The sequence below is a fragment of the Pholis gunnellus genome (genome assembly GCF_910591455.1).
Source record: "Pholis gunnellus genome assembly, chromosome: 19".
Taxonomy (NCBI): domain Eukaryota; kingdom Metazoa; phylum Chordata; class Actinopteri; order Perciformes; family Pholidae; genus Pholis; species Pholis gunnellus.
The window spans coordinates 17636867-17654981 of record NC_136546.1 but is presented as its reverse complement, the minus strand read 5'-3'; the positions used below and the strand labels follow the sequence as shown (position 1 = coordinate 17654981).

Below are 18115 nucleotides of genomic sequence, written 5' to 3'. Positions count from 1 at the left end.
CAAGATATTATCAGGTGATGTGGAAATGGCAGTAAAAACAGTCAGTAAGACCTCTTCAAATACTTCAGAAATCTATCACAGCAGACACGTCTGCTTTAACTGCTGACAGGACAGTTTACTGAGGTGTGTTATCATGAAAAGGTGATTAGGCATACTGATTTGTTCTATTGAGTGTGATCCGCCCTCGTGAGAGGCCCTATTTCTGCTGTTTTTTAAACAATTGGGTAATGCGCTTCAAGGTACAAGTGTTTTATCTTCTTGACAAATGTTTCTGCCATTTACATAAACAGATCAATTCTCTTCTTAATAAACAAGAAATGAATACAGAAGTAAATGCATGTTGTTTTTATTGATTTTAAAGGCCACATTATTTTTCACATTTTCAATTGAACTGAACCAGTGTTTCAAAATCATCCACAAAGTAAATGTATTGCGATAAAAAAAAAAAGAAGAATATCATATTTACAGAAGGTTATTTTCATAGATACAATATATGGCTAATAGCTTTTTTTCTTGATTGCTTCTGACACATCAGGTTTATGTGCACGTTACTGAGCTCACTCCCCAGAACACAGACCACTACTATACACACACACTACAGCAACGAGATCATGGGTGCTTTCTACCAAAAAACATAAAGTGCTACTACATATGATTTCCACTGAGTTAATAACGGAAAACTTTCAAAAAGGGATACAAGTGTCAAACTGGCTCTCAGTAAGAAACGACATAAGTTAACATGAGTTAATGAAGCAGTTGTCTGAAAGGCTTAACGTATTGGAACTGTAACCTGTAGTCGTATTTCTATTTGCATAGGACAGATCAGTAACAAAGGACTTCAACAAAAAAAAAAATCATGATTTGAATAAATCGCCATTTTGCCGTTTCTGACGAAAAGTGAGCGGGAATGTAGGAGACAGAAATGCATCTTAGAAAACATATCAAAGCTGAACGTGGGAGTTCATTATTATCATCGTTCATACATTCAGCAGGTCAATTAATGCTTTCTCTTATATACTTTATACCAAAAAACTTCTCTAGTATGAAAAAAGGTCCTCTGAGTTTTGTGCCAACACGTACAGAAAGGAGCAGCTCTGAGACGAACGGAGGTCTGACTGTGTGTGTGTGTGTGTGTGTGTGTGTGTGTTCTGCAGCTACAGGAAGAAACGGCGACTATTCAGACTCAGATTCGGGCTCAGATTCAAGCTCTGGTTCCAGTTCCTTTTCTACGTCTATCCAGGAGCGCTTCTTTGCACTGGGGAAGTCCTTTCCTAAAGCGCCTCGGGTTAGTGGCCGAGACGTGTTGACATTTCTAAGCAACGGGGTCTTTGCGGGACCTTCCTTGGGTTTGGAATCGGGGCTTTTAGAACTGCGAGAAAGTCGGACGGGGCTGTCCTCCGTGGAGTTGGATGGAATACTTCCTGCTTGCGCAGCCGGAGGACTCCACAGCTGTGCAGACTTCTTCTTCGGGGGCCTTCCTTTGCCTCGTTTGACTGGCACGGCGCTGTCACCGACCGTTCCTGGGGAGCCCCCAGCTTGTGTCTTGGTCACCTTCGAAGTCGGTTTTTCGTTTTGTCTCTCTTCGACCAGAAGAGACGTTTCCCTTTTACTGGCGTCTTTTACCCCCGTATCTTTTTTACTCGTACCAACAGGGGTAACGGGGGGCTTTCGGGGCCTGCCTCTGCAGCGGCCGACTACAGGAGGTCTGGGATCAGGCTTGGCAGAAGCAGGAACGTCTTTCACACGATTAAAACTCAAGCAGGCAGTTGGCGGAGTTTTGTTCAAACCCACCGCTGTGCCTCCCTCCTGGCCGCTCTTCGCAGCTTGCAGAGCCACCGAAGGCATGAGGATTGATTTGTCAAGGAGGGCAAGCTCAGCCACGGGGGCCGTTACACCTGAACGCTTTGGGTTGGACTGTGACGATGGTACAGTTTTCTCTTTCTCCAAAATATGATTGCTTCCTACATCTAAAAGGCGGTCAAGTTCAGAACTGTCTCCTTTCACCAATGATTCCAGATCAAAAGGTTTCTTATCACCCGGAGAGCCAACGTCATCCTCCTGTCCTGTCTTCCTGGGTTCCATAACCGTGAGTGTATAGAAGCCATGACCAACTGTGAGAAGATGGGGGGAAAATACACATGTAAGAAAATATAATTACACATAAATTCATTTGACTCACGGGCAGAGCGGGATGTCTTAACTTACGTGGTTTCAGAGATGAGGGAAGTATGATTCTGCCATTTTTGGAGCGAATCAGAGGAAGAGAAAAGGACGGCGCGGGTTTAACGGGCGGCTTGCTGGAAGTGGGTGTTGGGGATGAAGAAGAGGCTCCATCCTGGGCTGCAGTGACCAGAGGTGTAGCCGCGGCAGAGCACTCCGGTTGGGGGGTGGGCACACTGACCTGTGCCGGGGCCGGGGCGCCGGGTTTCTCCGGTTGCTCCTCGGACTTCTTCTGATGTTGACCGCCTTGTGGTGAGGGCGCAGGGACCTCGACCCGGGCTGCAGAGGACGCTGATGGGGCCTTGGGTGGCTGTGTGCTGGACTGGGTAAGAGCCCTTTTTAGGTTGGACTGAAGCAGGGACATCAGCTGCTTTTGGGCTGCATTCGTGGGTGGTTTAGGCTGAGATGGAGCCCTGAAGAAGTCCGGCATTAACAGGGGTCTGGGCGGCAGCTTAGACGGAGGAGCGGTGGACTGTAGGATAGCGGCTCTGGACTGGAGCAGATTGGAGAAGAAAGGCTTCCATTGAGTCGTCTTTTCTGTCACTTTCTGCCTCTCGCAGATCTCCTTCAGCTTGTTTTTAATCAGCGTGTCCGTCTTTCCTAAAAAAAGTTAAAAGGGGAATCTCATAAGACACAAGTCACCAAAAAAAAGGTACAGACCGGCTCACTGTAGGCCGGCTGTATGGTTCTCTCTCACGCATAACGCGTACACTTTGCAGTAGATATCTAACCATCGTCATGTCAAGTACAAGATGTTTCACACGAGCGCCTTTGTTTTGGATAACAAGCTTCAACTAATTTCCATTTGAATAGTTCATGAATCAGCACGAAGCGAGACTCAAGTACAACAGAAACAACTAAACTGTACATACCAGACAAAAGGGAAAGCTCCTTCACATAGAGGGACTGCATCCGAGTCAGCCTCCTCTTCTTCTCCTCCAGACACCTGGACGTCTCAACCAGATTCTGGATTTCTTTCAGGGCCTGCAAACAAGACACAACAGAGAAGACAAGAGTGAAGACCGGGAACCGGAGCTCTTTTGTTAAACTTGTATCGTTCTAAATTATTTATCTGTGGGCAGCCGCACACACACATCTCATGCATACATGGATCTGGACCGTCTTTGTTGTGAACAGTTGCTCTTCATTCTTTTTTGATGCTAATTGGTGGAACAACACATTGTATAGAAACAATTACAACACTTGATGTGGACATTAGAGGGCACTCAATTACTCTGTCTGTCAATCACAGTTAACTTTGAGACCGTTCATGTGAGTAGATTAGTTAAAACAGTGCGTTTTTTTGGGGAGTAGCTTTAAAGTGAGATTAGTACATTAGTTAAGTATGCATGTGGAGAAGTGGTAAATCAAACCTGTCTCAAACAAGTTCAAATGTTTACTGCTGATTAGTTTTGCAAAGGTTAATGTCAAATTAAACTAATGAACTTGGGGTAGCAGAAATAACATTTTCTGGCAATGTTCACTACAGTCATAATTATTTAAAAATGCCCTGAAGACAGGGTGGTGTGGTTCTTCATGAACTCACAATGTTCTGCCAAAGTTGAAATCGTTTTGGTTATTTCACACGATGGATTTCTATGTTTTTTGTTTCTTCTTCTCACTGATACTTGTAGGAATACACCATTAAAGAGGAAACAGTTTTTCCTTGTAAGTTGTGGCCCATCATAGCTGTGGTACTGACCAGTGAGAGGACGTGGAGCCGGGGGGCCCGGGGGTCGCTCTTCAGGACAGTCTGGAGTTTGTCGAAGAGGGTCCGCTGTTCACTGCGTCTTTGCCTTTCTAGCGCCGTGTGGTTCTTCCGCCTCCTATTATCTTTACAATCCTCCGTTTGATCCTGGAATGGAGGCGATATTAAAGTACAAATAATAGCGACACTAGTCTATCTTACACTTTATATTCACAAAGCACAAAGGCAGATGCTGTTAGCACCAGGTGTCAGAATAGAAAAGATAGATATGCTGTATGTGTACATGCGTGTATATTTCTACTAAACCGAATATCTGTCTGTGTTGTACCTGGACGTCGAGCTCCTTTGTTGATCCTAAACCGTCTCTGGAATCTCTGAGTGTAGAGAAGAATGGAACAGAACTTTGAGGGACAAAATTCATACATTGGGAAACAATACGCACTGGTCCACACATGGTGCATTTCGTTAACATATATTACCCAGAATCCTTTAGTGCCTTGCGGAGAACTTCTTTCATTTGAGCGATGGCCACTCCGGGTCTTACTTCTTCTATGGTCTCGATGTCCACCACCTCATCCTGAAAAAAAAAAAAAACATGTTGTTTTTAAACCTGAAACAATAACTGCAGCATTCACAGGATTAGATATGCAGATTTGTTTTGCATTGTCATTTTAGAACAAGAAACAAAAGACATTTCTTATTCCTCACACTTACATCTTCGTCAGCCTCTCCACAGTAGTCTGAGGAGTCGGAGTCGGAGTCAGAGTCGGAATCAGAGCTCAAGTCCTCTGAAGTGATGTCCGGGTTTGATTCCACCTGCCTGCTGTTGGTTTCATCATTCTCATCTGATGGTATCATCACATCACACACCAGCTCAGGGGAGGGTCCAGGCTGCACTGGTGTGCTGCTGGGTAGGTCCTTAGCTGCGGCACAAGTCTTCAAACCAAGCCACTTTGCATCTGAATCAGCTGCAGAGTGGCCAAAATTAACCAAGGTATCTTTTTGTGGCCGGGCTTTATCCAAAGCGGGCACGTCTGTAGTGTTCACAGCTTCTGATGCGGCTCCATCGGCTCCATGCTTTGGGAGCTCAATGAGGGTGAAGCCCCCGGGCAGGGTAATGCCTGGCAACTTCTGGCCTCTGGTGCCCTGGTTAGCCGGAGGGCAGATCCTGAATGAGTAGGTGCCGCTCTGTTCTAAGAAGCTGGGGGTTTTCAGAGCCGGGGATACGGTGAGAGAGACGGGCGAGGACGTGGAGCTGTTCTGGAAGGGCCTGACCGAGCTGCGTAGGCCCGAGGCGAAAGGGTCGACGGTGGAAGAGTTGATGGATCCCTTCGTCTGAACGTCTGGCGGGAATATCTGAACTGCAGAAACAAAACAACGCAGGGTGGTGAGACGAAGAAACAACAATCCTACTTCAACATACCGGCTTGATATTTAGACATTTAAAGTAGTTTAATCCTAAGCATGTTTCCGTTAATTAACGACGTTTCCTAATTACATTAGGGCAATTAGCACTGTTTAACCTGATGCTGATACATCTCAGTCTTTGTGTTTATACCAGTAACTACTGAAAGAGAGCAAGATTAGGGCTTCTGAGCGTAACATGGACACATGTTTGTGAGTATCCACTTCTCTCCTCCGCACAGTTACTAAATGTTACGGTCCTGGTATTATTTATCCGTTAGAATCTAGATTTCTGAGCACACGTATTTAGGTGGTGGTGGTTTGATTTGCTTGGATGACTTCACTGTTCAGCAGTAGCTGTAGGTATGTCTGTGTTGGAGGGTTCTCGAGTTGATTACTTTCCCCTCCTTTTGTGAAGCAATCAGTTTCAAGCTACGGCGTTGGTGCTGGAGTGCAGGAACAGAGAGACGAGTTTACCCGGAGGCTGCTTCGGTGGCTTCAGATCAGCGGTTTTCCTTGCAGTTGTAACTGGAGGGACCGCTGTGCCAGCAGCCGTTATGTGCGGAGCATCGGGAGTGGGGATTTTGTTAGGAGGGTCGGATTTCCGAGAGACTTTAAGAGAAATGCCGCCGGGAGGATGCAGTCGGCCTGTGACGAATGCTGCGAGGCGGTTGGCTGGATGTAGAGATCCCATGTTCCCCAGCAACAGTCTGGCCTGATTGTAGGATTTACCATTTACCTGTAAAGCAAGAAATACAATGATAGCACTAGTTGACAAAGACATCATTGGTTCCCCCTAAAGACTATGAATGCAAGTCATGTATTACAAGGTAAACCATATTAAGAGTGTTAATAACGATGCCACTATAAATACCAGTTCCCTTAAAGTAATACCAACAGAAAGCTGCTAGCTCTGTCGGCACAGTTGTTATCTCTATCCGCGCTGTTAGCAATCTTATATAGTGGCCAAATGGTGGAATTACAATTTTCAAGTCCGTCAAGCGCTGTGAATCAACTTCCTGTTCATGAATGAGCCCGAGAGGCTGGACAGAGGGATGGGAGGCGGGGTTAAAAGGATGCTTGCACTTTTTGGCGGCAGGCAAAACCATAGAAATATACCCAGCCCTAATAGTGTTCTATATAAATGGTATTCCCTTCAGACTGACCTGTATAAGTCCATAAGCTTGGCAGCCAACAGGTTTGGTCCTGGCCTTCAGTCTGCCAGCAGGTAAAACTCCACTCAGAAACGGTGTGACTCCAATCTGCACATCCGACTCTCCATATGGGCAATCGTCCTCTTCTGCATCCATGTCCCCGTCCAAGCTTTTATCGGGCTGCTTTTCCTCATCGCTGTCTTCGAATTCATCTTCCTCAGTGTCACTGGCCTTTGACGGTTTACTGATACGCAACTAGAAGAAGGGGAGGTAGAGCAGCACAAACACTACATAAGAGCTTATAATATTGAGAGGCTGGTCCAATAAGATGGATTTATAACAATTTCAATGACTTGTTACTGCCACACAGATGCATTGCTCCTCAGAGACTCACCCTGTAGGTGACGAAGGAGCCGCTGGGCTTCTTCATGAAGATCTTGGCGACCGGGTGGATGCGGTACGGTCTTACCCAGAAGCGTCGAGACAGCCTGTTCTGATTCATGCGCTGACATAATGCTTCCAGGACCATTTTGCGGTCCTTTACCCACTTACACGCCGACTGGATCTCGATTTGCTTTTTCGCTTCTTTTTCACCCGATGCGATTCCCTCAGAGACCCTTCCTGCCGAGCGACATAATCAATATGGTTGTGTTTACCAACAAATAGCAGAATATCTTCAATATCACACAGTCACAGGGTAGGAAACCAAAAACAAATACAAAAGAATGAGGATTTCAGAACACTCATTACATCTTCTTTGTTTCCGTACCTGCTTTTGTAACCAGTAGAGCACTGTGGGGCTTTTTGGGCAGGTCATCAGTGGTTGTTTTCTGTGGTTTTGCCGTTGTGTTTAGTGCAGAAACTTCAAGGATCTTGGGCTCAATGCTGAGTTCAGGGGGAGGCTTGCTGTTGAACTCCCTTACGCGTGCACACGTCATCATGCTCTCCAAGTATTTATACACCGGATCCTTATCCTCTTCTCGAATCTGCAATGATTTTCATTTCAGTTATAAATAACAAAAAAGGGAAAAACAGTGTAATGCATGAATCAAATACTTTTAGTTCTAAAGTGTCATCAATAAGATTTAATAATAACGTATTTTACCGGTTGCGTTAGTCGAGCTCCACTGGTGCGTTTCTTTCCAGGAGCCAAAGACGGTGGAGCAGTTTTGGGGATGAAGAGTGGTTCAGGATCTACTTTGTGAGTGCTGCGGTTCCACAGTCTATTAGCATGAGAGCCCGGGTGAGGCTGGACCATATGTTCCATATTAGTCATAGCTGGGGAGGGACAAAAGCATCTCATTGACGCTTCTGAGTTACAGAGGGTCGGCGACCAAACTGAGCAGGAAACAAAAGCTACAAAAATCTCCTCAAAATGTACGAGAGTTCAGCGATATAAACAGATATGTCGGTGTTAAGTCTATTCATCCTGAAACCACAATTGTAGAGACACAAAGAACAGAGGATATCAGAATAACTTGATCTTACAGTAAACGGGTTGGATCAGCTCCTCTCTCTCCCCCGCGCTCAGCTGCTTGATGATCTTGCGTTTGAAGCAGGCGCAGCCGAACATGCATTCAGGCCGCCGGCAGTGGAAGGGAGCCCTGTTCAGATGCTGGAGACTCGAACACACGCAGCCCAGCACGCAGAACTCCTGACCGCATTCAGGTCCCGTCGGTTTATACGTCGGATACTTGATTACTTTCCAGACCTGACTGGGCAGCATCTGATGAAAAAAGGGAGACAAGAGCCATCAAAACTATTTCAAATGTGTGTAAGACGTGTCGATTTGTGTGTATGTTGTGAGCATTGTTGTCTGAGTACAGGAGTTTTACATCCTAACCACTTTTAAAAAGTGGTTGCTTAACACACACAAAAGGAGCATCTCCACAGATGTTCTTCTCTCTAATCTCAAACATGATTTGAAAATAATGGCACATCACACATTAGAGGATATTATCAAGATTATGGTGCCAGAGGGAGCAACGCACCACCCCCCGAGATCTCACGAGGAAGCAGATGTAAATAAAACAGAGACCGACGCTGCGCTACAACTTGCTGTAGTAATCCTCTGCAGTGAGAAAAACAAACAAAAAGCAGAAGGCTGAACGAGCCTGGGAGAGAAAAAGAGACACGGTCAACACAGGTGGTCTATTCAGCAGCGAGAGAAGGTGAGATTTTAACTGGCAGTTTTAATATCTGTCAACAGAAGTGTGTTAGCCTCAAGGGCAAGAACATTTACACGTTGCTTGGAAACACTGTCAGCTGCCCCAGCTCGTCTCTCCCGTTGGCTATTATGGCCCCGCTCCAATGTATTGACGTTATCTTCCAGATTTTAAGCGTTTGAAATTATCTGGGCGGCACGAAGCCCCCTGGAAGAGCGCGGGGCTTTGAAGCTAATTTTACATAATGGCCATACGGTGGAATTTAAATGTACAGGTCCGTCATGTGAGCCCATGGAAAAAGACTTTACCCCCCCCCATAGACTTGTGCTTTGAAAGAGACATTTGTAACACAGCAGACACTTTTATTTAAGGAGAATCAACTTTCCCTTATTTAAATCAGTTGTAAAATGGACTAATAACCAAATCTAGTTATTCTGCTTCCTCCGTTTAAGTGAATGAGCTCGAGAACGATAATGGAGCCCATAGAGCAAGCTCACTAACTGGAAGATCTGGGTATTATTATCTGAATTTCATAATCGGATGTCAGACGTTTCATGCTTCGTGTGCCACTGAGCAACTTGAATGAACCGGGCGCTGCATCCAGTGTCTTTAATACATCCTTGGGTGTATAATCGATGAGGCTGTGAACAGCTCGGGAGGTTTTAAGACCGGACCTGTAAATCCCTCACATTACAAGACAATCTGGACCGAACATCTGCACAGACCAAAGTCCCGGACCAGAATCCCCCTCCGCGGTGAATCGGGGATAAATCGGCCCCAAAACTCCCGTTGTCGGAGCTCCGTCACACCAATTTACATTTCATTTAAAGCACATCAGCCGCATCGTTAATATAAAATGACACTGTAAACGGACCCTACGAGAGAACACTTGTTCAGTATGTTGCACACCTGTTTAGTCAGCAAACCAGCCAGAGCCACAGACAGTCGTTCTGTAGTGAGCTGAGTTCTACTCAGACCCTGGTGCAGGGCTCCGTGCTCCATCTGCATCAGTCTGCGCTGGAACTTAGTGAGGCCTGAAGGTCTGTGTGTCATCGCGGGGCTCTGCCCAAAGCTCACCGCCGGCCTCTGGCCGAGCCCTGGGAGGTACGCAGACAATCTGAGGAGCCAGGACGGTCTGATTAAAATACTATAGCAGGATTAAAAGGAGCACGTTTAGAAGAAAAGAAGGACAATGCACAACTGCTCTAACATTCAAACAGAAAGAAGCCCTCTAAAAGCTTCATTTTTTTGGGCAATATTCACACTTGTAAGTACATACTGTACATATATATAAAATATAAACATCTGCTCATGGGTCACCATTGTCCTAGAATTTAAGACATCTGAAAGTCAGGAAATGAATAAATATAACCAGTAAAACTAGCAGAAGTGGAAACTAATCGTAGAAAACGAATCGTGTAAAATGTACATCTCTAGCCATTTCATATTCATGTCATCAGATAAGAAACATTTCAAATAACACTGTGGCTGACTCTGTCGAGAAATTACTTTTTAAAGTTTTCTTTTCTGGAAAAGAAAACCAACTTAAAAATTAGTCGATATAATAGATCAGTTGACTGAAAGAAAAATAGTTTGTGGCAAAAATACCAAACACTGATGGTACGAGCTTCTCAAAAGTGAATATTTTTCTTTCTTTATCATGGTAAACTGAAACTTTTTGGATTTTTAACTGTTGGTTGGACAAAAAAAGCAACGTGAAGACGTCCTCTTAGTCTTCAAAATGTCACTTCGGGACACTATGATGGACTAATTTCTGATGTTTTATTCACCAAAGGAGAAACTAATTAATAGGTTAATCCCTGGAAGTGAAATTACAAACACACACGTACCTCTGTGCTGCTGGCTGAGTGTGTGAAGATGCAGGCGGCTGTGAAGACGCAGGTGGCTGCGAAGACGCAGGCGGCTGTGTGGACCGGACTCCAGACTGAACAGGGGTCTCGGGGCTGGCCAGAGGAGGAGCCGGCGACGCCAGGGCAGAGTACAGGAGGGGTTTGTGGGACAGCGGGCAGGGTCTGTTGGCCCCCACGGGGAATTTGGAAGCAGCTTTTCGATGCTTGAGTACGCTGTCCAGGGTCTTTACGTAGCTGGCGCTTTTGACGGGCAGCCGATAGGCCACAGAGTCCTCACAGTTTGTGGAGAAGGCCGAGGCTCGCTCACTCATGTACTGAGCTTCGCTCTCCAAGTACTCGTCCAACATGTTGCTGCAGAACGCAGAAAGGTTCTTCTGTGATCCTTTAGGAGAGGACGAACCAAGACCCTTTAATCCGTCAACTAAAGGAAGAAGGAATCAGACACAAGTACATGCGGTTGGTTTCAGTACAGTCAATCACTTGGTAATTAGTCCCGTTGCATGATAAAAGAGACACTGCAGCTACAACAAGAAGCTTACCGTCACAGTTAGAAGGAGACGTTTCTTTGTTTCTTATGAACTTGTTTCTCCATCCCTTTATTTTTGTCACGTCACTTGTCTTTCCTGTCCGTGACATGAAGGATAATTCTTTATCTGTGAAGGAATCAGCACAACAGTATTCAATGTTTAAGTGTTTAGGGTTTAAGTGCTACAGTAGAACACCAGTTTCTCAATTTCTTCTTTCAACGCACATTTACACAAATCTACGTATATTTGTTATCAATGACGTCGACAACTCGCCCCGGCCGAACGTCCCTTCAATAAACATTCTGTCAAAGATCAGTCCAACTTACCAGCAGGAGACAGAGCCTTGCTGTCTTCTGGCAGGTTTGGGGGAGGAAGTGGCAGATGAACCCTGAGATACTGCAGGTCGATGGACTTCATCGGGTCCAAGGAGCTCAACTTCATGCCCACTAGAAAACAAAAAGTATCAACACTTTATTACTCTGTCTAGACTACGTAACCGCTGGGATGTTTATGTGTGTTTGTATGAACTCACCCTCCTGCAGCACAGGATGGATGACTTGTCTGTGTTTGAGAACCCGGAGGTCCTGCAGCAGGGTGGCCTCCAAGCGGGCAATCTTCTCCTCATCCGTCTCTGGAATCACGTCCACTGCGATGTTTTCAGAGGGTCGTGCACATGACATTTGATTCATTGTTAGTTAAACGAGGAGGTGACAAGAGGTTAATGCAGGAGTTTCATAACATAGGTATAACATCCACAGTATAACAGCTCAGACGTGAGCCACATGAAAGAGGTCTTCGCATTGTTTACCTTTTTCCTTCCACTGCATCGGTGTCAATGGGGATATTGGAGATGCTGCTGGTGTGCTGTTGGCTGGCCTGTCCCCGACGTGAACCTCAAGAGCTTCCTGTCACATTTAAAGACAATAAAAGCTTTAAAAACAACCTGAAACTTTTACTACCACGCACACACAATCACTCTGGTATTCAACAACAAACCCCCATCATCAGTTAAGTGCAGAGCAACCTTTGCAGTCATTTGAGGCGTTCTACTAAATTTTCTATGGTTTTACCTTCGAGGTAAACGACACAAACAGCAGGCCCTCTACATCATCCAGCTCTGGTTGCATAGCGACAGTCAATGATGGGCTGTGGAATACCGTGGGGGGGGCAGCAGCAGCTGCAGCTTTCCAGTCTCTTCCGCGCGAATTGGACCAATGTCTGTTGATCCTCTTCCTCCTCTTGTGGTACCCGGGTGACGATCCCGGGGTCGGCGTGGAGGCAGCGGGAGTGATGGCTATCGCAGCCTGAGGTTCTTCTTTGGGCTCGACAAGCGGACGGTGGTTTTGGAAAAGCACAAGCTCACCGAGGGCATGCTTGCCTCTTAGACAGTGGACGTACGGGTCGTCCTTGGTGGAGGAGGTAGTAGACATTATGGGCTTCAGGACCAGTCGGGTCCTTTGCTCGTTTGAGAGAGAAGCAGAGACGGTGGGAGTCTTTGTGCTGTAAGACAGTGAAAAAAGGATGTTTCTGATGTTCTCATTAGGTGATTCCAGCAGTTTAACTGATGCAAAACCACCCGTTTCCCAGCGTATGTCTGCATACGCGGTGTTGCGTAACATGGTTAGAGTCCAACATGCCCAAAATCCTCAACCTGTCAAAGGTAACAAAGGCAGCAAGAAGGACACCACGTCAGGCTCAGTGATTGATGACTTTCAGCCATCGGTGACAGACGATCGGCCAAACCGGATCTCTGTAACGCAATCCAACACAACAGCCCCGCAATAAACGCTGACTTTACACTCCATCATTTTAGTTGTGAATTCAAAACACTTTTACGGTGTTGTTCTTGTTTAGCAAAAGTCCTGTTTTCAGTTTCCCCTCAAACACTGCGCTGGACTTCATCGTGTGTAAAGATGTTAGTTATTCTATCAATCCACCGTAAATATGGTGGTTTCTTAAAGTGACCTGACAGAATTTATCCTCAACATGCTACATAGATGCACAATTGGGTTTAGGTTACTTTGAAGACTTTGTTTGTATACCACAGTTATAATAAGATGATTTTTCTTCAGGTATATCTCATTGTGTACGTCTTTGTGGATGTATTTCCCATTATGTTTTTATGAGGCTAGTGTGATGTTTCTGTTAACATTAAAATACAAAACTTTGCAAGAAAAAAGCATCGTGAATGAATTATTGTTGGTTGTGAATGACAAAAAAGCTTTTCCAAAAGTCGCACATAGTCAAATACCAAATGTAGAAACACGTCATGGCCACTTTATTAGGTACACCTAAAAAAATTGAATGCAATCCAGTGCAATAGCTCTGTCACATATTCTGCGTTTACTAAGTTTATAATGGACAGTTTTAGTCTATAACTATATCTTTATTAGTTGTTGTACTGCATTGCATTGAAGTGGTTTTTGTCTGTAAAAAGGGTAAAACCGTAGAAACTCCTCGAGAGGATGACTGGCACAAAGCTATTAACCGTTTCAACACCGGCTTTATCGGCAAACTCCACAGATTTAATCTTCTCTTCAGAGAAAACAAGATGGATAATAGCTCCATCACCTCTCTGTTTAAAATGTCACAGAGAGAAAAAGGAATTATATTCATCTTCTGTCGATGAAAAGATGGATCACGTCAAGGAGCTTAGCCGTTTTATATAAATTCAAAAAAAGCTCCTTGGATTGTTCTGCTGGGTCTCCCTCTAAAGACGTGTCACTTCCTGGATAAAGAGCCCGTAAATGTTATGTATTACCACGAGAGAGGACCACCTCTGTGATTAAACGGTAATAACCCGTCATTTGTGAATATTAAGAAGCCCCTCATTGCCCGTCTCCCTGTAGAGTGTTAACAGAATTCTGGTGGATATAGACTCACCTCAGATCCACAACCTCCTCCTCCTCCTCCTCCTCCTCCTCCTCCTCTTCCTCCTTCTTCTCGTTGGGTTCAGCAGGTGTTGAAACAGGAGGCTGAGTGTCCGTCAGCAGCACAGGTGGAGCCTCAGTAGCGACCCGGATCAGCCGGGTGTTGTTCCCGTCCTCCCGGAAGCCTTTCGCGAACGGATTGTGATTAATTTTCAGCTGGGTGATGCGAAAGTTCTGATAAGTCGTCACGGCCATGAACTCGGTTTGCGGAAAAGTGAAAGTCATGCTCTCTGGTCCCATAACCACCGGCTGGGCCGGCGTCGGTACGTCCCCGTCCGGGACGGGTATCACATGTAGCCGAGGAATGTAGCGCTGCATGGAGTTTAGGATTATATGGCCGTCGAGGTCTTGAGGGTGATTGGTCAGTTTGAGTTTGTAGAAGGACACCAAGGTGCCCATCCACTCCGAGCCCAGACCGGGTGAGTAATGGTGGGAAAAGGCCCGGATCAGACCCTGACCCTGGTGCTCCGCCGGTCCGGTGATCTCCCACTTGGTTGAGCTCCAGCGGTACCTGTACGGGTCCGATGGAACAATGGAGAGGACCAAACTGTACTGCCGGTTTGGATCCAGACCAGACAGGCGATAGCGGCAGTACGGGAACATGCGGCGCCCCGGTTTCGTGAGAATCATCTCTGTCCCACAGCCGTAGAACTGCTTCCACACGCTGTTGTTCTCCAGAGTGACACTGACACCTTTGAAGTTCAGCACCGCGGGAAAGTTATTCACCACGCCCGGTTTGCCATATGTGGTGGATGGCAACACAGGCGGCGGCGACGATGGCGGCAGTTCTGCTATGCTGACGAGGCTCAACCCCGTGTCTGTTAGGGAGTCTGACGCCGACGCTATACGTGAGGTAGCCGGGCTCGTTTCAACGGACGGTGTGGCGGCCAGCCTGGCTTCAGCGGGCGAAGAGAGAGCCGAGCTGCAGTCGTTACTTGCCACGGAGACGGCTTTCGTCTCAGTCGTTGTCTCGCTCGGGAAAGGATCGGGTCTTGTGGCGGTCGGATCGAGAGGAGTCGAGGACGGGACGGTTGTGGGAGGAGCTGGGGAGGGGATGTTAGTGGAGCTCCCCTCCTCATCCTCCAACGCATGGGGGTCCTCCATCGATGTGGGCTCAGAGTCGGAGGCCGGCATCACCAACGGCTGTCCCGCTTCATTTGATACCTGACAGAAAACAATATATTCATAACAATGTTAACTAAACAGCACCACGGTTAATTAAACAATCAGAAGAAAGCATAAAGACAGAAGATAAAAACGACGGCCAAATAAAACCCAGACAAAAGCAATTACCATGCAAGAAATGTAAACTATTTAGCAGCCAATACATCCAAAAATGTGCGGTTCTACTTTTAAATAAAGGTTGTAAACAACCTTAGTCGTGTTATTTACTTCATCCTTAAGAACTGTCATTTCAACATTTAAAATAAATATGTAGGCTATATTTGATCATTTTTCTGATTCAGCTGTACTGGTAAACATGCTCTAAATGCACAGTCAAAATCTAATATTATTCTAAATTAAAGACATTACACCGTGGGTTTCTCACGTTGCTGGTTGTGTGAATGTGTGGTAATCTATAGGGCACAACAGACCACATGTCAAGATGTCTCATTGTGTCTAAACCAGAGAAACTTAAATAAATCAGCTCCTAATGGATGAAAAATTATGATTTATTTACAACCACGGGCCATTTCATACGTGGTTCTTCTAAGAGCTAGTGGTACCAAATGGCACAAAGGGAGTTTGAGTGTTATTTTTTTAAAGTTTAATATATAATTTCTCTACTGAGAGAAGTGGACTTTGTCTCCGCGAGGTGTGACCGACCAATAGCCTGCCTGGTCTCGCACCGCTGAGGACATGCATGGCTGAAATGCTCGGACAGGCCCGTGTGTTTTTTTTTATTAAAGTATCGATAAAACCCTCAGAACGGGACGTTTTGTTTCTACCTGCACGTGTATACCTGGTGAGATCAACCTCCGTCGACGAGAGAGCACGAGCTAGTAACGTAAACAGCTCCCCTTGACGTCCTGCCCTCTCTGGGTCAATTTAATAATCACACCAGCACACAGATGCTGCGCACTAAAAAGGTGTTTACCGGGCGAACGAGAGCGTTAAATCGGTTGCTACCGGCGTGTTTACCGCTCAAACTCCCAGCTGTTCTCCCGTGTAACTATTTTGCATCCTTAAAAAGAAGAAGAAGAAGCACACACACACACATACACACACACACACAAGGCCGCCCGCTCCTCCACTCACCAAGTTGGAAAAGTTGCAGGTTTCACTGACGCCTCACCTTTCCGTCGTCGAGGGTTACAGAACGCCTCGTGGCCCGCGACGTCACGTCAACGTTTACGGTAAAAAAAAACTCCACAACTGTTGCGCGTCGTCGTCGTCGCCGTTTGAACGGGGGCCTCGAGTGAATCCCTCGAACGTGAACACAAACTGGCAAATGGAGGCCGAGAGCCACGCCAAGTGTGCTCGCATCGACCGACCGACCCCGAGCGTGCACGCAAGTGAAGCCAAAGCGCATGCACAAGATATCACCCCCCCCCCCCCCCCCCTCTCTCTCTCTCTCTCTCTCTTTCAATGGCGCGTGATTCCCGGGCCGCCAGCGCGAGGAGGAAAGCGGGAGTCCACCATCCCGGAGATCTTTTTTTTTTTTTCTCTCGCTTTGCTCCCACCTCGAGCTCAGTCCGCGCGCGCAGGACAACTCTCAGCAAGTTTCCGCGAAAAACGTTTCGTTTTTTAAAAATAATTCCTGATATGAACGGACTTTTATGTTGCTTTCCTTTTGTATTCCTTTCACTTCTTATCTTATTCTCACCCTCTCATACAAACACACACCCTCTCCTCTCTGTCCCTCTCGTGCTCACACACACACACACACACACACACACACACACACACATCCGTGCTCTCGGGTGGTGACGTCACACCTTCACCATGGCGGTTGAGCTCCAGCAGCCAATGCGCAGGCTCCCCTCCCGAGGACTTTACCGGACAGTTGTGTCATCATGGTGCCGGTGGGTCTGAGACTTTGACCCAAAAACACCGCTGACTTAAAAAAAAAAAAAAGTAGTATGTAGTAGTCAATGCCCCCTCGCGACAATGAATTAAAAATGTACCTGCATTATCTAAAATCAATAACTTCAGGTTTACCTTTTCCAAAAATGTAAGACAGACACACCGCAAAACAACGTTAACTGGCTTTGCTTCCTCTGATAAGATGGCGGCTAAATGCGAAATATGATAAATACAGGTGAATAATTTTCCCATATAAGCCAATCTAATACGCTTTCATTTAATTTGTAGTCTTTGTGAAGGACAGCTGGACACCAACTGAATGGCCCCTGTATGGGTTTGTAATATATCTATTACCGGAAGTACATCATCCACCCAAAATAATGTCTAAACTTGTGAGATATTCCACATATTTGCCACCAAAAGCTCCTGCAGGCGACACTGGACTGGACACTGACTGTAGCTCGCTGTACAAGTCGATTCATTGTGTCTTATTATGACTGAGAAATAACAAAAATGTAAGTAACAAACGAAATGGAAGGAAGATGGCTCAGTTCAGGGGGGCTCCAACACCTTGACGTTTCAAGTACAAATATTTCAATAAATAAAACATGGAATAAATATGGCGAGTGTGCATCGCAGCTGTTGTGCATGAGTGCAAAGATGGGTTTAACAGCTGATTAAGTGAATTATCATCTGAGCTGTTTGTGTTTTCATTTGTGGAATAAAACACAACAAACAACACTACATCTCTTAACATATTATAATCCGTGATAGGGTTATAGTTCGTCCCACACAAATGGAAAAGCTGAATTATGTCAACACCAGGAGTGATATATGTTTAAACCAACAGGGCGGGGTCTAACCAGGAGAACTAGGAAGTGGGGGAAAAAAGCCCACGTGAACCTACCGATCTTTTGTGTTCTACGTGGGGATCTCGTGGCGACATGCTGCTGCCACGTTCATGATGTGGAGCAGCAGTTTATCCTAAAACCGGTGCGGTTATGTGGCTTTGATAAAGTATTTAAAATATATATGTATTTGATAGTCAGGAATATACACGGAAAGGTTTTTACACGTGTCATATTAAGACTAATTAATTAACTGATTAA

General features: G+C 45.8%; 1 protein-coding gene across 1 annotated transcript; it reads right to left on the bottom strand.

Moving 5' to 3' along the window:
- Nucleotides 1-330: 330 nt before the first annotated feature.
- mgab (MAX dimerization protein MGA b) lies at nt 331-16413 on the bottom strand. The gene is made up of 22 exons (XM_079180734.1): nt 16239-16413; nt 13972-15143; nt 12120-12549; nt 11858-11954; nt 11582-11695; nt 11376-11495; nt 11062-11175; nt 10502-10943; nt 9561-9768; nt 7975-8212; nt 7592-7764; nt 7256-7472; nt 6881-7107; nt 6499-6741; nt 5810-6071; nt 4643-5289; nt 4408-4505; nt 4257-4302; nt 3923-4075; nt 3093-3204; nt 2206-2820; nt 331-2111 (listed from the first exon to the last, which is right to left on the bottom strand). The coding sequence occupies exons 2-22, from the start codon at nt 15111-15113 to the stop codon at nt 1174-1176; spliced, it is 6636 nt and encodes a 2211-aa protein (XP_079036860.1). The 5' UTR covers nt 15114-15143; nt 16239-16413; the 3' UTR covers nt 331-1173.
- Nucleotides 16414-18115: the final 1702 nt, after the last annotated feature.

What these genes read in the sequence shown, in the direction of transcription:
- mgab (XM_079180734.1), bottom strand. Translation starts at nt 15,113, where the DNA reads ATGCCGGCCTCCGACTCTGAGCCCACATCGATGGAGGACCCCCATGCG. An exon ending in ACTCAGCCAGCAGCACAGAG is followed by an intron (nt 9,769 to 10,501) that starts GTACGTGTGTGT and finishes CTGGCTCCTCAG; the next exon opens with ATTGTCTGCGTACCTCCCAG. An exon ending in AAGGCACTAAAGGATTCTGG is followed by an intron (nt 4,303 to 4,407) that starts GTAATATATGTT and finishes CTCTACACTCAG; the next exon opens with AGATTCCAGAGACGGTTTAG.